We start from the raw sequence: 20,026 nt of genomic DNA, 5'->3' as shown, positions 1-20,026 counted from the left end.
CTCTGTTTAGTTTTCCAAGTACACCTCCACATAGTATTTGGGTATTTCATGAGCTCCAGCATACTGAAATTTGTAGTTTTCCAGCACTTTTTGGTCTGGCTACATCCACTGCTAAATAGTTTTTGAAATATTATAAGATTAACAAGCTTGACTTGTATTTTTGAGCTGATATTATGGTAAAGTTATCTGAAAGATGGGTGTCAGATGTTTGTACAGGGGGCACAATTGCAGTGCTTGCCCTAGGCACTGTTTTCCCTAGATACGCCTCTGAGCCCCTCCGTCTTAAAAAGCAGATAGACACTTTCTGTTTTTTTTGAAGAAGGCTCTGTGTGCAAGCCTGGCATCTGGGTAAAGAGCTGCAGACGCATCACATGTTTGTACAGGTAACTGATCTGAGATACATTTATGGAAGTTTCTGCATGCAGGTGGCCCCAAGCTGAGGGCACCTATATGCCCACATTTATAACATTCCTCTCCCTGTATTTTTGCCCACTGATGCTCATTTTGCATAAGAACTTAAAAGTGCTCTGTGTGAACATGGCTGGTTGCTTACATGCAAGGCTATGGCTGGAAAACCCTGGTTTTTATAGTGAATGATACATCTTGCTAGTTAGCCAAGGCTCTACATTATTGAGCACAATCAGTGTTTGATCTGGAGTGTAGTTTCCATTCTTCGGGCTGATTTGCTATCAGCCTACGGTTATGATTGATATTACATGTTCCAGAAGTAACCCAGGTCACAGAGATAGGATGCAATTTCCCTGTGTTTTATTCTTATTTTTACAGCACCAATATCCAACACCTTTTCTAAGCCCAAGCTTTTGAAACCACAAAGGAATGTTCTCCTGGTAAGTAACCTTGCAGAGGTTTGTCCTTTCTTCTTACTATTAATTTATGCTTTCTTGTTTTTTCCTTATTTATTAAAAAAATTATACTTCACCTTTCCCCTCCTTAAAAGGAGGCACTCAGGATGTCTAACATTCATAAAAGATATAATAAAAACAAAAACAACCCATTCAATTAGCACAGCAGCTCATTCCATTCATAATAAAAATCCAAGGAGAACAAGCCCGGTCAGCATAAAGATAGAACAAAGAAGAGCCCAAAAAGAGAAGCTGCCACAGCACACCTTCAAAAAGCTAAGCAAATTCCCAACACCTTAAAAAAATCATATCAGTTAAGGGGCCAATTTGATGACCTGTGACGGGGAGTTTCATGTGCTAGGTGCCACCATGGAAAAGGCCCATTTGCATGTTGCTGCCAAACCAACTTCCAAAGGCCTTGGGGCATGCAAGAAGGTCCCATCATAATGCTCATGAGAGGGCAGTCTCACGGGTGTGTGTGTTACCTTTACTCTAGCTGTTGTGTGAACACCCATGACTGCTGAGTTCCACTCAGGAGGGGCAGGCCGGGGCCGCCAAGTATCCCACATGCACTGGGAAAACTCCACACTGCTTCGCCGCTCTTTCCTCTTGCCTTTATTATGCAGATGACTTTATCATACAGACTGAGAGCAACTGCTGGAAGCGCAGCACCCCAGACAACCAGCGAGTGAGGTAGGAGGCGCATGCTTTTCCAGGGTTACCCAGGGGAGGAGTGGCAGGATCAGGAGTGATCTAGTCCAGGTAGGACTGATAGTGAGAATGGGCTCAGTATGTTGCCAATGTTCTGGAAGGCATCAAAGGTAGTTCTTGTGATTTGGATGCCAGAGCCAGTTGCTGGCTCTTGGTTGCAGTCTGCAGGCAGAGCTGTGCTGAATTCTTTCTACTGTACTTATCTGCCAGATTCCTGAAATTCAAATGTTGGTATGGATTCTACAGGCCTTCTCATGAAGAATATTTGGCAGCAGCTGTGGCTAGGGCAGGATACAGCTGCCCCTGTGAAAACATCCAGCTGGTTTGGTGACAACTGCACTGCCTGCCTGTTAGCTTCCAGACACAATTAATGATTCTTCCCTGCAAAGACTTTACCAGCCAAGGTCCTGTAAACCTGGGGGATTGCCTGTCTGTGCATAAAACCAGCCACTCATTAAGATCCACTGGAAATCTTTTGCTTCTAATCCCATCTGTGCAGGGGAGTCAGTCAGGGATAGTGTTGGGTCCCAGAACTCCCAGCTCTTAGGAGCCTATTGCCCAGTGGAGCCCAACTTTGTAATTATTTAGCCCAGCTGTCAAGGCCAATTTTGTAATTATTCAGAAAACAGTACAAAACAGAGAGCTTTTAATCTCATTGCTAATTTTTCTTTTTAGGTTTGTTATTAATTTGTTTTCCTACTTTGCTCTTATGGCTGCAGGATTTGGGTTTTTCAGATTTTTTTTTTAAATTAGGTGTTTGGAGGTTTTTCTAGAGCTGTAGAAAATAAAATAACGCCAAATACTTTAAAGTATTTGGCTGACATGCAAACTAGCAAAGCATCAGCACTTTGTGATAAGGGTTGCTGCCACTGCACTGCAGACTAACATAGCTCCTATTTCATAGGGGAGGGGTAGTGATTTTCATTGATATCCCCTTCCCCATGAAGCACTCCATGTGACCCAAAGCCCTCAGGGATCTGCTTCCAGGTTACATAGAACATTTCTGGGAAAACAGGAAGATCAGCGAAAATCGCCTTCCTGCAAACGCTGCTATAGTACTTCTCATAAAATGCTGAGGTGCAATTAGCCTAGATTTCAGACATTTGTATTTTGTCCTACCCTAGGGAGCAAGAAGTTGCTGGTTTGAATTCCCACTGGTATGTTTCCCAGACTATGGGAAACACCAATATTGGGCAGCAGTGATATAGGAAGATGCTGAAAGGCATCATCTCATACTGTGTGGGAGATGATACGCCAGGAGTCGACACCGACTCTATGGCACAACTTTACTTACCCCACCCACATGTTTTTATTTGGGGTAATTCAAATCTGAATTTCCTGAAGTAAAAAGATCAGGAATTCAAATTTACCAGATTTGGTCCAAAATATGTCTTTTTGCTCTGACTGAAAAATTGATGCCCTAAATGGGGTTTTCCCTAAGCAGTAGCTTAAAGGTTAATATTTTCATTGCTTCTCTTGATGTGTTACATCACACATTGGAAGGCTTCCAAAAGCATAGACCCTGTCAACAATAGTATTAACTAAGAATACAATTGTGCTCAGAAGAGACATGATACTATGAATGATTTTAATGTTTAGCATTCACACAGTGAATGAAAATGTCTGGTCACATTGATCATATTTTTGCAGTCCTTACCATAATCCTTCAAGGTAGCCAAGTATTATCTCCACATGTGAGGACATCGAGGCTGCATTGTTTGCTTAAGGCCACCTTCATAGAAGAGGTGAGAACTGAACTGGGGACTTCCTAAATTAAAGCTCAATCTCTTAGCCACGATGCAAAACCAGCACTCAGTTGATGAAATTCAATAAATAAAAGCAACCAACATTAGAAAGAGAAAGGACTTGTAATCTCTTAAAGGCTGACTGTAGTGAAAGTAATAGATGTATACACACATGGGTAAAAATAATAATGGAGCGGGGGAAATCCACTTGGACAAATTGAATTGAAAGGAGTCAGGGTCATATACCAATGATAGAGATGCAGCACACAATCCAAATCAGCTGAAGCAGTAGTAGCAGCAGCCACAGCAGAATAATGTCAAAAGCCCAACTGATATTTATGGTCCACAGACATGCTAAACCATCACCAGATATGATGGAAATAAAAGGATACAGGTGAAACTCGGAAAATTAGAATATCGTGCAAAAGTCCATTAATTTCAGTAATGCAAATTAAAAGGTGAAACTGATATATGAGACAGACGCATTACATGCAAAGCGGGATAAGTCAAGCCTTAATTTGTTATAATTGTGATGATCATGGCGTACAGCCCATGAAAACCCCAAATCCACAATCTCAGAAAATTAGAATATTACATGGAACCAAGAAGACAAGGATTGACGAATAGAACAATATCGGACCTCTGAAAAGTATAAGCATGCATATGTATTCAGTACTTGGTTTGAGCCCCTTTTGCAGCAATTACTGCCTCAATGCGGCGTGGCATGGATGCTATCAGCATGTGGCACTGATGAGGTATTATGGAAGACCAGGATGCTTCATTAGCGGCCTTCAGCAATTCTGCATTGTTTGGTCTCATGTCTCTCATCCTTCTCTTGGCAATGCCCCATAGATTCTCTATGGGGTCAGGTCAGGCGGGTTTGCTGGCCAATCAAGCACAGTACACTGTATACTTTTCGGAGGTCCGATATTGTTCTATTCTTCAATCCTTGTCTTCTTGGTTCCATGTAATATTCTAATTTTCTGAGATTGTGGATTTGGGGTTTTCATGAGCTGTACGCCATGATCATCACAATTATAACAAATTAATGCTTGACTTATCTCGCTTTGCATGTAATGCGTCTGTCTCATATATCAGTTTCACCTTTTAATTTGCATTACTGAAATTAATGGACTTTTGCACGATATTCTAATTTTCCGAGTTTCACCTGTAGATGTTGATATGCATTTATATCTAATAGTAATAGATATTAATTGTCACACCACATGAGGGACATTTACTTTTTGTATGTCCCCTACGTGAGGGACCACCCATACTTCTTTAGATCAAGTGAAGTGATAAAAATGTACAAGCCCTTTACAGCATGAGGTTCTCTGTTGGTTCCCATCTGACTTTGTCAATCTGTTTTGGCTTTTTTTTTTTTAACCTTGCTGATTAGTATTGCTGGTTCAAAAATACTTGCTAGAAGTCCTTCTGATGTGGATCTGTGTTCAAGGGTGTGGTCAAGATACAATGGTATCTGCTCTAGTCCCTCAGACAGGAAACACAAACTGGAATGACTAAAACAAAAACTAAGGAAACGCTTCTGGGAACACCTTATATAACAGTTGGGGATCTCCATGTTTGAGAGCCTCCACATGAAAAAAAGAAATTACCTGTGTATTAGTATGTCAGGGAGTAGGCGGGGCAAGATGGCGATGAACTAACAGCCTATCTTCCCAGCTCCTGCCCGAGCCTGGACATTTCTCCATCCCAGGCATGCCATCTAAAGGGCTGACACCATCCAGGGGGAAGAAAAGACTACAAAATAGTCCCACCAGTAAGTCCCCTCCTGAAGAGGGAGCAAGGATGAAGAGGAAGACTAAACAGCTGAGAATCAAAAATTTCCTCCCCCCAGCCGAGGCACCACTGGGTACTTCGTTTGCTGTAAGTACCTGAAACAGATTTGCAGCCCTGACCACGACCCCCTCCGAAAGACCGGCTCCCCGGGAGGTTAATAGCAATCCACCCACTCCCAAATCAGAGCACAGAAGAAGGGGGAAGGGAGCCCTTCCAAGACAGAACCCACGCAGCACTAATGCTGACCAAGCAACTTGCCCCCAGCCAGATGCCATCACCCAACAGCTGAGTGACGTCTGTCTGATTGCTGCTGCATCTCTTCTCCTGGTTCTAGGGCATCTAAACCAAATTTGGGGGCAAATAGAGACTCTAACCCAGGCTTTTGCCCAACTCACAGCCAAGTCCCAGCAAGGAGTTAACAACTCCGAGGACGTCATCACAGCCCTCCCCTCCTCCTCCTCGGCAACTGAAACTCCTTATTGTGTGCAAAGAGTCCTTCAACGTAAACAAATCCTAATTTGTTTTCCTAGATGCGATGCCTGTTTATGGGCTACTAGAAAAAGGATTCTTACCTCACTTTTCCAAATTTTAAACTTCCAAGTTTCTTCTTCAGAGATTGAACACTTCTATTTTCTGCCATCTCAGCTGGATCGCAAAAGACTACTTTTAGAGTTTAAAACATCCAGAGTGCCTACCCAGTTACTTCATATTAAACACCTTTTAAGAGCATATTACTCCCCAGCATGTATTCAAAGATTTTGGCACTAGAGACTTATTCAACAGCTCTGCTACAGTCAAACGCAAGAATTATGGCACCGCCTCGTCAATTCTGACACCAAGGCCACATACCCAGCCTTCTACTTCTGATAAGACGATACCAACTCTCCCTGCTGAATTGGCTAACTGCCAAACATACAAGCAAGACGACCTGATGCAGCTTAAAACTAAACTGGCTGCCCTCCTCCAAAGACTGTATCCAGATAGACATGATGGTCATCTCAGCCCAGCTTCAGACACAGATACTGATCTAGATATCACTGACCCTATGGAAACCCAGTTAAGATCTCCAATCAAAACACTCCTAAGGGTTAATCCAGATGACTTCACCATCGACCTGGGGTGGAGAGTGTCTGTGATCAATCCACCTCCGCCCCCCGCTCTCCTAACACACAGCCAAGCACAGCAAATGCAGAGGCCGCTAAAAGGATGAATTTACGTTCAGGAGTGATGTTATGCATACTTTGACAGTGTCACTGCCTTTCTTGTCCCAGACAGGCTGCTTACAGCTCGTAGCACTCAGCCCTGCATTGCAGAGCCCTCCCCTGCTACAGATGCTGTGGAAATTACAATGGGGATGGAGGCAACCCAGGAGAGGGAAGAGGAGTCCCCTGCCCAGCAGTAACACAATATCCAGAGACAATACAACAACCCTTCATAGAAGAAGCGCCTCCCACAGAACTGGTACAGGGAACTGACTTACCGCTGGCCACTGAGGCTCAACCAGACAATGTGGAACTCACTACAGATGACTCTCAAGACCCAGGCCCCCAGTCCATCCCAGATGCTGCAGAAGACATCACCACACTGGAGGAAAGGCCCGGTATCACCCCAGACAATAGTGAGCAGGACAATCAAGCCAACCAATCAGAGGTGGGGAACAAGGTGGCTTCTCCCTCCAGTCTGCCTGGGCTTGATCCAGATCACCTGGCCGATAGGTTGCAAGAGACACCGGGTGCCCAAGTTGCTGATAGTCCAACATCAAATGCCCAATGATATTCAGCAGACCAGCGTAAAATTGCGATCTTAACATGGAATGTAAATGGCTGGCATGCATCCTTTTCAGATCCCTCCTTCACTGACTATTTAGCCTCCCACAATATCATCCTGATACAGGAAACTTGGACTACCGGGGAGCTGTTGCTCAATGGCTTCCACTCACATACCATTGGAGCCTTACCTGGGGCAGGTCGTGGCAGATGCAAAGGAGGTCTGGGTGTATTCGTTGCTACTGCCCTACACGCAACCTCCAGACTGCTCCCACCAATCAAACAATATGCAATGGCCGTCCTAGTCCAATTCACTCAATGTGAATTGCTGATAATTAACATCTATCTCTTGCCTCAATGCAGAAAAATACAGGTCAGAACATTGTGGACTGAGCTAGAAAACTATGTAGCAGATCTCATCAACTCCTACCCCAACTCCTATGTGGTGCTGGGTGGTGACTTCAATGCTAGGATGGGTCCAGATGACTCCACCTTATACTCCAAACAAAGGGCTTATCCACCCAGCTGATGGACTCCCTCTTAGCTGCCTCTCTAAGGATCAAAAGTCAAACTACGCGGGTCTCCGCTTGAGCCAATTGACTACGAGACTGGACCTTTCCATCTTGAACGGCTCATTTGAAAGTGACCACCCGGCTGAATTCACCTTTCTCGCCGGCACCAGAATGAGTCTGATCGACTACTTCATTACATCAGGGAGCCTGCTACCACTAGTGGAGAGATTGGAGGTTATTCCTAAATTTGATAGTGACCATCTTCCTATCATGCTACTCCTAAAACCATTTATCCATCAGTCTCACATTGAGAACCACTATGGACCCACTATATCTGCAGCGGAGGGAGTACATTGCCGCGCCAATTGGTCACCACAGCTAGATTAAGAGCTGCGGGAGCTACTTGCCTCTGATCATTTGCAGTCAATCCACTCATCGCTGCTAAATAATGATCCTACCTCTATGCCTTTGGAATCATACAAAGCACTTGCTCGGGAACTACAGCAGCTTCTCTCCCGTAGGACCCGTGCTCCACGTGCTCTGCACCAACCGCCCTCCAAGCAGTGTTTTGACAAGGATTGCGTTAACGCCAAAAAAGCCCTTGCCGACACCTATCAAGTCTTCAAACATACCCCTGGTCTGAGGGCAGCTCAGGATCTACTACAGCAGAAAAAGCAATATAAACTCCTGCTGGTCCCCAAGAAAAAAGAGGCCATGAAAGAGGCCTGGATGAGACTAATCCAGGCCGCTAGATCCAAGGACTCGGCCATGTTTTGGTGTCTCGCAAAATCCTCTCCCAGCTATGGTCCAAGCCATCTGGACTGCCACATTCATCCAGGAACCTGGGAGAAACACTTTTATGATCTATATAAAGATCCCACTGCTGCTGGCAGAGACCCTCCTAGTGCGATAGAGGACACTCCGGCATGGGCACTCCGGCATGGGCACTCCGGCATGGACACTCCGGCACTCCGGTATTCATCTCGGAGATCCACAGCCTTGTTGCCCAACTGAAACTGAGAAAGGCTCCAGGTGAGGACCTTATTCCCCCGGATGCTATCAAAAACAATCTGGACTGGTGGGCCCCAATCTTGGCATCGCTCTTTACCTTCATCAACGTGAGTGGCCAAATCCCCAAGGACTGGGGGGTAGCAATTATTGTCCCCATCTTTAAAAAGGGGAAGAAGGATGACCCGGGCAACTATAGACCTATCAGTCTACTTAATACCATCAGTAAACTTTATGCAAGACACCTACATGGGAAACTCAGGGACTGGCTGGAGGAGGAAAAGCTTCTTGCTGAGGAACAAGCAAGATTCATAGAGGAGTGCTCCACTATTGATCAATGTATAGTCCTACAGCACCTCGTCGGAAAATATTCCTCCTGTACGATGATCTCCCTTTATGCTGACTTCATCGACCTTAAGACAGCTTTTGACTCCATCTCAAATGTAAAACTATGGTAGAAGCTGGAGGCCTCCACTACTGATCAGCGCCTGCTGCATCTCATTCGAACCCTGCATCTTAACCCTGCATCTCACCTGCATCTCACCTTGAGTAAGGTGTACCCCACAAGGTCATCTTACGAGTGCCGCCCTAACGCAGAAGGGCATCAAGCAAGGTTGCATTCTGGCCCCACTCCTATTTAACTTTTACATCAACTCAATGGTGGAGAACAATGACTTCCATCCTCCTAAGCTTGCTGGGAGACACCTAGCCACCCTACTATAAGCAGATGATGCGGTCATCCTCTCAAGAACTCCCATTGGCCTTAGAGGAGCGTTGAGGGCTCTGACACTGCACTGCAAGGAAGACAGTCTTGAAATCAATTACAACAAAGCTAAAATAATGGCCTTTGCTAGGAGGCCCAAGATCCATTCCTGGAAGATCGAGGGACATAAAATTGAACAAATGACCCATTTTAAATACCTGGGCATAGTCTTTCATTCAAGTGGCTCCAGAAAAGCCCACAGAGATCATGTGGCCCTAAATGCTCAGAGAAGCTCCTCCACTATTCTTCAATTTATGCGTACAAGAGGAGGCCACTATGTCCCTGCAGCTCTTGAACTGTTCCATGCCAAGTCACTAGCCCAACTACTCTGTGGCGTTCAGTTGGGCCCTTTTCCCAATATTGTGACTCTGGAATGGGTACAATCCAAGTTCCTCAGGGCAGCGCTGCATGTACCAAGACGTGTTTCCAATGCTACATTGCGCCTGGAGACAGGCCTGATCAAGATTGAGGCTAGGGTATGGGTGGCCATTCTCTCCTATTGGCTTAAACTATCCCACTAACCCCTCATGACAATTACCATTCTATATGGGCTCAGGCAATTGAGATGAAATTAGCTACACTGGGCCTCACCCCTCTGTCCCTGATCAACATGGGATATGATCAGGCAAAAGCTATCATCAAACAGCACATCAGACACTGAACGTCAAGCGGATCTCAGCAGTGTCCCAAAGTTTTGTATAAGTGAGGAGCTTAGATATATGGCCTCTCCGGCAGCATACTTTTCCCAACTGGAGGCCCCAAACCACAGAAGGGCGTTCACTCTGGCCCGCTGCCATGGTCTCCCCTCAGCAATAATAGAGGGTCGATACAGAAAGATCCCGTACGCAGAGCGATTATGCCCCTGTGGCTCAGAGCAAATTGAAACCACTGAGCATGTCCTTTTTATACTGCCTGTTCTACAGAGACATTCATGCCGCCCTTATTTCTCCACTGTTGAACAAGCTTCCAGGACGTACGAATCATTTCTATACTCAATTGCTGCTATCGGACTCTAACGCACGCCCCCCCCCACCACCACCACAAAGATCGTTGCCAAGTTCTGTGCAGCTGCGATTGGCATCCAGCGAAAGATGATAGCTGATGGGCTCCCCTAATTTGAGCCCTGTTAACACTTGCCTCCATAGTCCTTGTACCTTATTAATTGCACCATGGCAATACATAATATTTTATTAGATTAATGCAGTGTAACTTCACCACTTAGCGTATTTTAGTGTATTTTATCATTCAGTGTAATTCCGTGTAACTTTACCATTTTTTGTAATAGTCCAACTTATGGTAACCATTATATTTTTAGCCATTTTAAATTTTAATTCTAGATTTCTACCACATATGAAATCATTTCCAGCTATATTGCTATAGTATTACTACTACTATTTAAATTCCCCTTCTATCTTTTCTGCACATTTTATTAGGGAAAAGTATTTTTAGCAGTTATAGTCTTTTAGTAGCTTGTTGCCTCTTAGTGGCTTGTCTCCTTTTAAATTGTAATTATTTTAAATTTTAGCATTTTAATAATAATAATAATAATAATAATAATAATAATAATAATAATAATAATAATTCGATTTCTATACCACCCTTCCAAAAATGGCTCAGGGTGGTTTACAAAGAGAAATAACAAATAAGATGGCTCCCTGTCCCCAAAGGGCTCACATTCTAAAAAGAAACATAAGACACACACCAGCAACAGTCACTGGAAGTACTGTGCTGGGAATGGATAGGGCCAGTTACTCTCCCCCTGCTAAATAAAGAGAATCACCACAGTAAAAGGTGCCTCTTTGCCCAGTTAGCAGGGGTAATAGCTATCATATTTGCAATCACTTCTGTTAACCTGTAACTTTTCTCCAGTATTACCTTCATTTAATGTTTAATTTTATGCTGGTCTCTAACCGTAATAAAGCTTGATTGATTGTATGTCAGGGATGTTAGTATGTTGGGTTCTCTCCAATGAAATAGCCTGGTCTGCTTTTTTTCAGTTAAAAAGTAGCACAAAGGCGGAAAGATATCACTAGAGTCAAGGAAAGGTATCACTTCAGTCAAGGCTGATACAGGGGTTAGATAAATCCTCCTGGGTGCTTTCCAGATTAACCCTTACCACAGTGTCACTACAGATCTGCAAAGTACTTCCTGTGTTGTGACACCACAGTCCCTGCACTGACAGCAAGGCGCAGTTTACATTTCCGATACCTTACTTCAGATTTTATCGTTGTGGATTCAGTGCTACAATGTTGCAAGTCCGTTTCAGAAAAATAGCTGTATTTCCCCGTTGTAGGAGTTTGAGATTCTAGGGATTGTTTTCAATACGATCCTGCCAAGCCAAAGCATTTTACTGCTGTTCTAGGGTGTAACCTGGAAAACGCCCAGATGGCTTTTCTAGGTCAGAGGAACATTTGTGGGTTGGAAAAAAGGGACCTTCCATCTATAAACTACCTATCCACATGATTCTGCTCTTGGATTCTTCTTCAGTGGCCTGTTGTACTGGGGCATTTTAAACTGAACTTATTCTAGCAATTGTTTCTGGGAGATTGCACAAGGGACATTAAAGGCACTTGTCAGACAAAATTAATACTGCTATTTCTTAGGAATTATTAACACAGTGCAATGGCAGCTATCAGTTATCAATTAAATATTGTGATGATCCTTCTTGAAATTCAGTTTTGTGAACTCTGTTTTATATAAATAATTTTCAAAGTTTTCTCTGAGAAACCTCTTCTAGTTAATGATCTTAAATATTAGGTATCCCTGCTCATAGTATCTCATAGATGCTGCAGAAGTTGAGGGGCTACTACCCCAAATCTCCAAATGTTCAACAGGTTGAATGCTGAGGTTGAATGTTGACCCACCCACGACACAAGGGTAAATCTTATGGGTGTTTAGGGCACCCAAATGCAATGGGGATCAGAACACCCCCTGCCCCCACTGCTGCTGCCACCACCACCATGGGAAAATTCCTCAATATTTGCTCAACAGCAAAGTCACTATATTTGAAAAAGATTTATTCAAGAATTCAAGACTTCAAAATATGACATAAGTTAGTGTAATGAGTTCATAGATTCAGGAAATGAATTATTCACAACTGCAGTTTGTTACCAGCATAGAAGAGAAAATCCACAACGTAACAACAACAGTCCTGGGGAACTAGATCTTGGGTTTCTATTTGGGGCCAAAATAGTCAGTGCCTTCAACAGCCAATGCCTTCACATAGTGCCACATGGATGGCCAGATCAATGGCGATTTTTACCCACAGACTTCTACAGTAGATAGCACTCACACTGAACTGGGCTGTTGCCCACTCTGAACTCTGAGGCCAGTGACATTGTGCTGCCAACCCTCAAAGGTCCATGCCTTCCATAGCTGGATACAAAGATTTTGAATTCTGTGGTTAGTCCTAAATGTGATTAAATTTAATCATATAGGTTAAGGTTTAGAATTGTTCATTAGGGTGAGTTCTAGGGGACTGAAAAGAAATCTCTCTCAAGCCTCTAGCATTCCGTAGGTTAGCCAGATGTAACTATCATTGAGAAAGCACAAGGGCTGTAGCTGTGGCTTCACACCTCTCATGTCACTGTTGCCTCTGTCCTCTCCTTAGATTCAGGTTCCCTTGGCTGCACATCCAGCACATCGCAGATTTTCACCAATTCCAGCTGCAGCTGTCAGTTGCCATGAATGTGACACAGGGTGCTTATATGCTGAAGCATATACTTTCCATGTGGCTAAGTTGTAGCTTGGCAGTGCAAAGCAAGATATTGAGGCTCTCCACACGAGCAGTGTGGGGAGCCGGATGGGGTTAGGCAGGGAGAGTGGGCCAACCCGCTCTCCTCGCACACGAGCACCCATGGAACCCTGGTCGGCCGGATCAGCCACCGACATGATTACCGGCTCTGTTATGGAGCCGGTAGGGCCTGCGGGGATGGGGGCCGCCTGTCCTCTGGCAGTCCCAAGATGCCCCGCACACTTGGGGTTTTAGCTTCCCAGCAGGGGTCTCATCGTGAGTCACCATGGCATGGAACCGCGCTGTGGCGACTCACATTCGCCAAAATGGGGTTAGTGGAGTGCTTGCTCTACTATCCTCATTTAAGTCGGGAGGACTTAAGTGGGTTACCTGCTGGGAGCTGTGCGGCTCCTGGCAGTTCCCACGACCACAGGAAAGCAGGCTGTGCTCCCTTAGCCCACTTTCCTGCGGTTGTGAGAATAGCCTCATTGTTTTAGTGGGGATGGAAGGAACCCAAAGTGTGTTTGGGGCATGTGTAAACCGCATCTCCAAAATCTGGATGAGAAGTTCAGAGACAATATGTAAAGCATCTAGGAAGAGCGAGGATTTCAGCAGTCTTCTGAGACCCAAGAAAGTCTCTTTAGTCAGATGATTATAGCCCAAGCATCAATTGTCTTATTTGGAAAATTTAAAAACTCAGCAGTCAGTGGTCAGTGCCAACAATCTTACAAGGAGTTCTGACAGGCCATTTTACAAACAAATCCTCTTTTTACTGGAGGACCTGCAGATGTAGTCTGTTCAGGACAGCCATCTCTCACCCTTAGCCTTCTCTTGTGTAACAGTGTGAACATAACAGTCACACTTTATTGTGCAGAACTCATCTTTAAATTGCAACCTAGGACTGCAGTTTAAACATAGCTCCTGGAGGAACATCCTGAAATTTCAAGAGGCATTCTTTTGGTTTTCAGCTTTTTTCTTCTCTCATTCCTGTACCTGAGAATGCTTCAGTAATTTTTTTTAAGGGAGCTGGGGGCAAACAGACTTTTCACCCTGCTGCAAGGCCTTTGCCCTCCAATCTGAGAATGTTGATTCTCTTCCTATAATGCAAAGTCCAGAGCTTTAGCACTTGGAAGATGTCCCTTATAAAAATTCTTATAACAGTTGACAAGACTGGATTACAGGCTTTCCCTCATACTTATAAAGGCTATCTTCACAAGCAGCCTAACCTAGTTTGGGGCAGCCCAGCCTGGGTTTGGCTGCTTGTGTGCAGAGCTGGGATCAGGGCCGATCCCTGCACTGCAGTCTAGCTTAACCCTAAATTTGACTCCAGCCTTTAGCCACGCGAGTGCGCAACCCTGGCATCGGGGTCGTGTGTATGCTTGGGCTGCACACAGTGCCTGACTAGAGCCTAGAGCGCCTGACTCCCGGGGGAATTCCCCCAATGCACCGCACTTGTCATGTGGTGCATCTCTGGCCTTCAGAGATCCGTGCTGCTCTGTGCAACACAGATTGTGTGGGTGTATGGTGGTGTGCCAAAGGGGAGAAACATCAATTGTCTGGTGGGAAGATAGGTTCCACCCGCATCATGGTTGTGTGCATAGCCCTATAATTTCAAGTACTGTTCCATCCTGTCTCTAGCACACAACCACACCACCACCACCACCACAAAGTTTTCCAAAGTGGTTTACATAGATAAATAATAAATAAATAAAATAGATCCCTGTCCCCAAATTGCTCACAATCTAAAAAGAAACATAAGATAGACACCAGCAACAGTCACTGGAGGTACTGTCCTGGGGCAGGATAGAGCCAGTTACTCTCCCTCTGCTAAATACCGTGTTTCCCCGAAAATAAGACAATGCACTAGGGCAATTAGCGGTACATCAGAAATTACTGCTAGGTCTTACTTTCAGGGTAGATCTTACTTTCAGGGAAACAGGGTAAAAATGGGATGTTCTCCTTTCTCTGTGTGCTTCCAGTTGGGCTTGTTTTTGTCATGTTGGCCTGTTACTGTGCCAGTATAGTTTTTCTCCCCTCTCTTCAGGATTCCACCTCCCTTGAGAACAGTACTTTACAATAAGTAAATGTTTCCATTTTATTGTAAGAGTACTTCTAGGAGTATCATATTCTAGGAGTTTCACTTCTAGGAGTAACATATGATTATAAAATGTATTGCAGCACAGTTTCAGTAGTCATGTGTCTTGCTAAGCACTCGAATTGCCAGAATATCCACTGGTGACATTTCTGTTTTTCAGGAAGGAAAGTGGGGTTTTTTTTGGGGGGGGGGTGCTGAGTGGACAAAAAGCTGGAAAGAAAAGAGTTAAGCAGCCACACTACCCAAATCCAGGTGTATGTTTGCAGAGGCATACCAAGGTTGGAGTGGGCCCATAAACAGGGGCGTATCTAGGGGTAGGGCAGGCAGGGCACATGCCCTGGGTGCCACCTGAAGGGGGCGCCATTTTGTAAAATTAATTTTTTTTTAAAAAAAAAATTAATTTTAATTTTTTTAAAAAATGGCTTCCAAAAACAAAATGGCCACCGTGCATGCTCAAATGGCCTCTGTGAGGCCCTAGGTCATGCCATTTGAGCATGTGCAGTGGCCATTTTATTTTCAGTGGCCATTTTTTTAAAAAAAGATTTTTTAAACTGGCCACTGCACACGCTCAAATGGTCCCTGCGAGGCCCTAGAGGCCAGTGGGGGGGAGGAGGAACCTTTGCAACCCCCCCAGCCTTTAGGAAGCCCCCCAAAGGGGCTACAGGTAAAAAAATAATAATATATAATATAAGTCACTGTACACATATTCAGATTGGCACTATGTACAGAGAATCAGGGCTTGTGAATACTGAGCTGATGCTTATGAGCTAGGATTGTATTCATTTGCTCTTACTTTGCTTCTTGTGATAAGTGAGTTAAATGTGATGTCTTGCTAATATGGCTATTAATGGTGAGTTTGTCTTTGAATCAGTGTGAAATCTTTTAAAAAGACCCACTGGGAGTTTCTTGCTCTCTTTCTCTCATTTTAACTGTCTTTCTGAAAGACTAGAATATATTCCAAGCAGTGACACAGTTTACTCTGCATATCCTTTAATTATTTACAGAGTATCTGGGAAAAGTCAAATTCTCCATTTATTTTTAAAACTTATGTAATGGTGATGCTACAATACATAGTAGAGAATTAGACAGGCACTTCTGTTTAGTTTTCCAAGTACACCTCCACATAGTATTTGGGTATTTCATGAGCCCCAGCATACTGAAATTTGTAGTTTTCCAGCATTTTTTGGTCTGGCTAAGTCCACTGCTAAAATAGTTTTTGAAAGATTAAAAGATTAACGAGCCTGACTTGTATTTTTCAGCTGATATTATGGTAAAGTTATCTGAAAGATGGGTGTCGGATGCGTGGACAGGGGGCGCAATTTCAGTGTTTGCCCTAGGCGCTATTTTCCCTAGATACGCCTCTGCCCATAGACGAGATTTGAAAATGGGCCCCTCACTGCTTTCCTCTCCTTCTCCTGGCCCCATGTCTCTGCTGCAGAAGAACATTAAGGACATGTGTAATATAGTGTAGCAGATTAACAGAGGACAGGAGACTACAGTTACAAGGTGTAAACAGCAGAACCAAATAATACAACAGTATCAACTTTGTGAAATACAAGGGGGCAATTCATGTTTGTTACAACAAGACCAGCTCTCCTCCCCTTCTGTGGGTTCCAAAGGAAGCTTCTGTTCCAAGCTTAACAATTTGTGCTAGGGCTGTTAGCATGGCGGGATTAAAAAACCCCACACACAATATTTTTCATTTGGAAAAGGCAGGTGAAGGGATATCTAGGCAAGGCACAGTTTAAAATTAGCAAACAATCCAGCATGTTTCACTAGCTCCACTCTTTCCCAACTCTCAAGTATTGTGAGCCATTCTGGGAGCAAGGAACACATCCCCCCCCACCACCCAAGAACTTGTTTTGTTGAAAAACAATTGAATATATTTTCAACAATCACAATCAAATAACCAACCAATAAACCCCCAGCCACCACCCACTCTTTCCTTTCCACAGAGAGGGAAATGACTGATTGAAAGTTCCGAGGGGAAGATCACATGGGTCATCAGTACGTAGAGGGAAGAACCCAATAATTTAAAATCATTTTTTAAAAAGTTAAAAATAGTTCAGGTACGAACAAGGGCTTGTGAGGGACACACATAAAGGAAGGCTTTCAATTGGGGATAGAATCTCTCTCTCTCTCTCTCTCTCTCTCTCTCTCTCTCTCTCTCTCTCTCTCTCTCACACACACACACACACACACACACACACACACACACACACACACACACCCCACAGATAAGGGTTGCTTGTTTGACTTTCCTTTCCACTTGAATAGCTAGCTCCCAGCTGGGCTCTGTTCTTCACTGAGTTCTTGAGTGGAGAAGGAGCTCAAGACGAGGAGGAGCAATTAGAGACAGCTGCTGTTGGGGAAAGACAGGGCTGCTTTAAGCCTTTCCTTTCTCTGCTGCTGCAGCCGCTCTCCGACCGACCGACAAAAGAGAAATCGGGAGTCACAAAGAACCTGCTTGTGGGGACTGCAGCTCAGCTTGAGGTGGCAAGGCCCGCTATTGCCTGCACTCCTAACTCTGGGACTGGAGAGAAGGCAAGGAATGGCCTTGGGAGGCTGTGGGCCAGGAGACATTTGTCTCCCTTTGTCTTATTAACGGGTATGCCCCTGGTGTGTGTAGAATTGTGCAGTGCATTCATTACACTTCCAAATGACAGTTCAGCAGCAAAATTGTCAAGATCACTAAGAAAATCAACCACAATCCAGCAAGCTGTAGAGGCCATTCACAAGTGCATACAAAACCGGGCTAAGGGAATCCAGCCCAGTTTTGCATGTGTGCATGTGTGTGTGAACTGCCGGGATTATGCCTGATCCCAGCAACACCACAGCAGCTAACCCAATCCCAATCCCAAATAAGGAAGCCACCGGGTGGTCAAAATGGCCGTGCAAGTGCCTCTGGCGATTTTGGGTACAGTATGGGCTTGAACCCATCCGAAAAGGAAGCCCTAATGCACAAGACCAGTGCCAACTCTCCAATAAGCTCTCAGATTCCATCAAAGGAGCCTCTGCTCTGCTACGTAGAGGCTTCAGTTTTTTAGGAAGTCTCCCCTCAAAACAGGGTTAGTAGAGCAAGTGCTGTCCTAACCCAGTTTGAATGATTGTGTGTCAGACTTGGGGAGGGGAGGGAGATCCCCATAGTGCACTATTGGAACTCCGGGGGTGGGGTGCCATGGGGTAGCTCATCCCAGCACCCTGACCTTGGGAGCTGCTGGCAGCAGTTGGTGCTCATCTGGGCGGGCAATCCGCCCCATCCAGGGACATTGCGAAGAACATCTGCAGAGAGGTAAGCTCTTTTGGGCTTTCTCGCTCCCAAAACGTGAGAAAGGACTAGTACGTGAGAAAGGACTAGTAAACTGACAAAATAGAAACCACAATTCTTGAGGACAACTGTGCATATATTAAGTATGAAGAAGAGCAAGAACACACAGTGAGCTTATGGAGGCAGTACTGTTGGCACCCAAGACAAGTCCTACAATCAGTTTCTTTGTAAACTTTAACTGCAAAATGCATCTGGATGTCCCAGCACTCTTTCTATGAAGTATATTATTTGATATTTGCTTGCCATGGATACTTTCGGGGATGTTGACTCTGACTTTCTACAGCTTTTCTCTAAATTTTTATTTCTTGACACTTCAGACTAGATTTTCAAAAACAGCAGGAAGATATTTTGTCACATGGCTCCTGCTAATCACAGTAGCATTTTAAAATGCCCAGCTTTTTATTTCTCATTGTACCTTTTGTTTGACTTGAAGGGTCATGAGGCATTTGCTGTCTGCCAACCTAATTTTTTTAGAAGTTCTTTTTTCAACTAAATATATTCAAAGAATATTCACACAAAAATCACACACAGACACACACATACCCATGCCTCCTCTGATTTCTGCCTAGAAAAGGGGCTTTGAAAAGCTGTATCTTCTGTGCTCAGTTATTACACATCCTTTGTTGAGAACTGTATGTGCTTCACAATTTTGAACCTCCTGTGTGTTTCCTCATATTTTCAATCAAATTATTACATACTGGAAATATGCATAAGGGAAATTATTCTACACATTTTATGGTGCGCTGTTGCTTGTAGCAGTAATTGAAGTACCTTTTCCACTTATGAAAGTACTAATTTTATTTGCTTTTATTGCTTTTCTAGATGCAATTATTTATTTAGTGTGTTTTGGCTTTATTAAATTATGTTTACTATAGGAACATCATAAAAATGTATGAAAGTAACACATCAGCCAGTGCTGCCCAGTGACCTGTATTGGAGGAATCGAGTGTTATTTTTCATATCCAAACTTAATAGAATAAAGTAGGAATAAAGAGATAATCTACCCCAGGAAATAATGCAATTTCCAGATAATATAATAATACACCTGGACAATATGATTTTATAAATCTTAGTTCTGAAATTTGCATGAGCTGGGTGTTACTGGTGCCATTTTAGGATTCATGGTATTTTTGGATGGAATTGGAATGAGAAATATAACTAAACAGGGAGGGAAGGAAATGAGCCTCTTTTATTTGCTCTGAAAAGAAGCGGCCTAGAAGAATGGACTACAAAAGCTAAATGCATCTAGCCTCTTGGAACTGAATGTTGGAGCTGATCCTCCAGTCAATCACACCTTGCTGTCTTTTAAGGAAAGCAAGATATCTATCTCACTGAAGTGGTAAACCTCTGTTAGTGCTGTATCACTTCAGACTGGAAGTGGAGAATCATTGTAATGCTCCTCCATGCAAAGAACAACAAAATCCACCCCACTCCAACAGAAAAACAGTACGGTGTGCTAGAAAGATTAGTTCCTGCTAACTTTCGGAAGCAGGTGTGTGTGTGTGTGTGTGTGTGTGTGTGTGTGTGTGTGTGTGTGTTTGCAGGGGTGTCCTTAGATGTATGGGGTATGAGTCCTGGGGTGTGGGACCCTTGGGGTGCAGGTCTTCAGCCAGTGCAGGAACCCCTTCCAGTTAATTTTAATGGTAGCAACAAGAGCGGGGCCCTGGTGGTTGCCCTGCACTAAAGACAGTCCTGCCCACCT

At 44.1% G+C, this 20,026-nt stretch overlaps 1 protein-coding gene across 5 annotated transcripts in view; it reads left to right on the top strand.

The window, feature by feature from the left end:
* The window catches only part of VSTM4 (V-set and transmembrane domain containing 4), a 126,436-nt gene that overhangs the window by 84,946 nt on the left and 21,464 nt on the right, over window positions 1–20,026 (top strand). For 4 of the 5 annotated variants that reach the window (XR_008320245.1, XM_053312504.1, XM_053312501.1 and 1 more), the window contains one exon: window positions 787–848. The exons of the other annotated variant lie outside the window; for it this stretch is intronic. Coding sequence is in view for 3 of the 4 variants with exons in the window: in XM_053312504.1 (XP_053168479.1) it covers window positions 787–848 (62 nt within the window). In the remaining variant the exon portion in view is untranslated. The remainder of the gene's footprint in view (window positions 1–786; window positions 849–20,026) is intronic. 5 annotated transcript variants of the gene reach the window in all.

This window comes from Hemicordylus capensis, chromosome 3 (genome assembly GCF_027244095.1).
Source record: "Hemicordylus capensis ecotype Gifberg chromosome 3, rHemCap1.1.pri, whole genome shotgun sequence".
Classification (NCBI taxonomy): Eukaryota; Metazoa; Chordata; class Lepidosauria; order Squamata; family Cordylidae; genus Hemicordylus; species Hemicordylus capensis.
The sequence above is the reverse complement of the archived record's forward strand: the minus strand, read 5'-3'. Positions and strand labels throughout refer to the sequence as shown.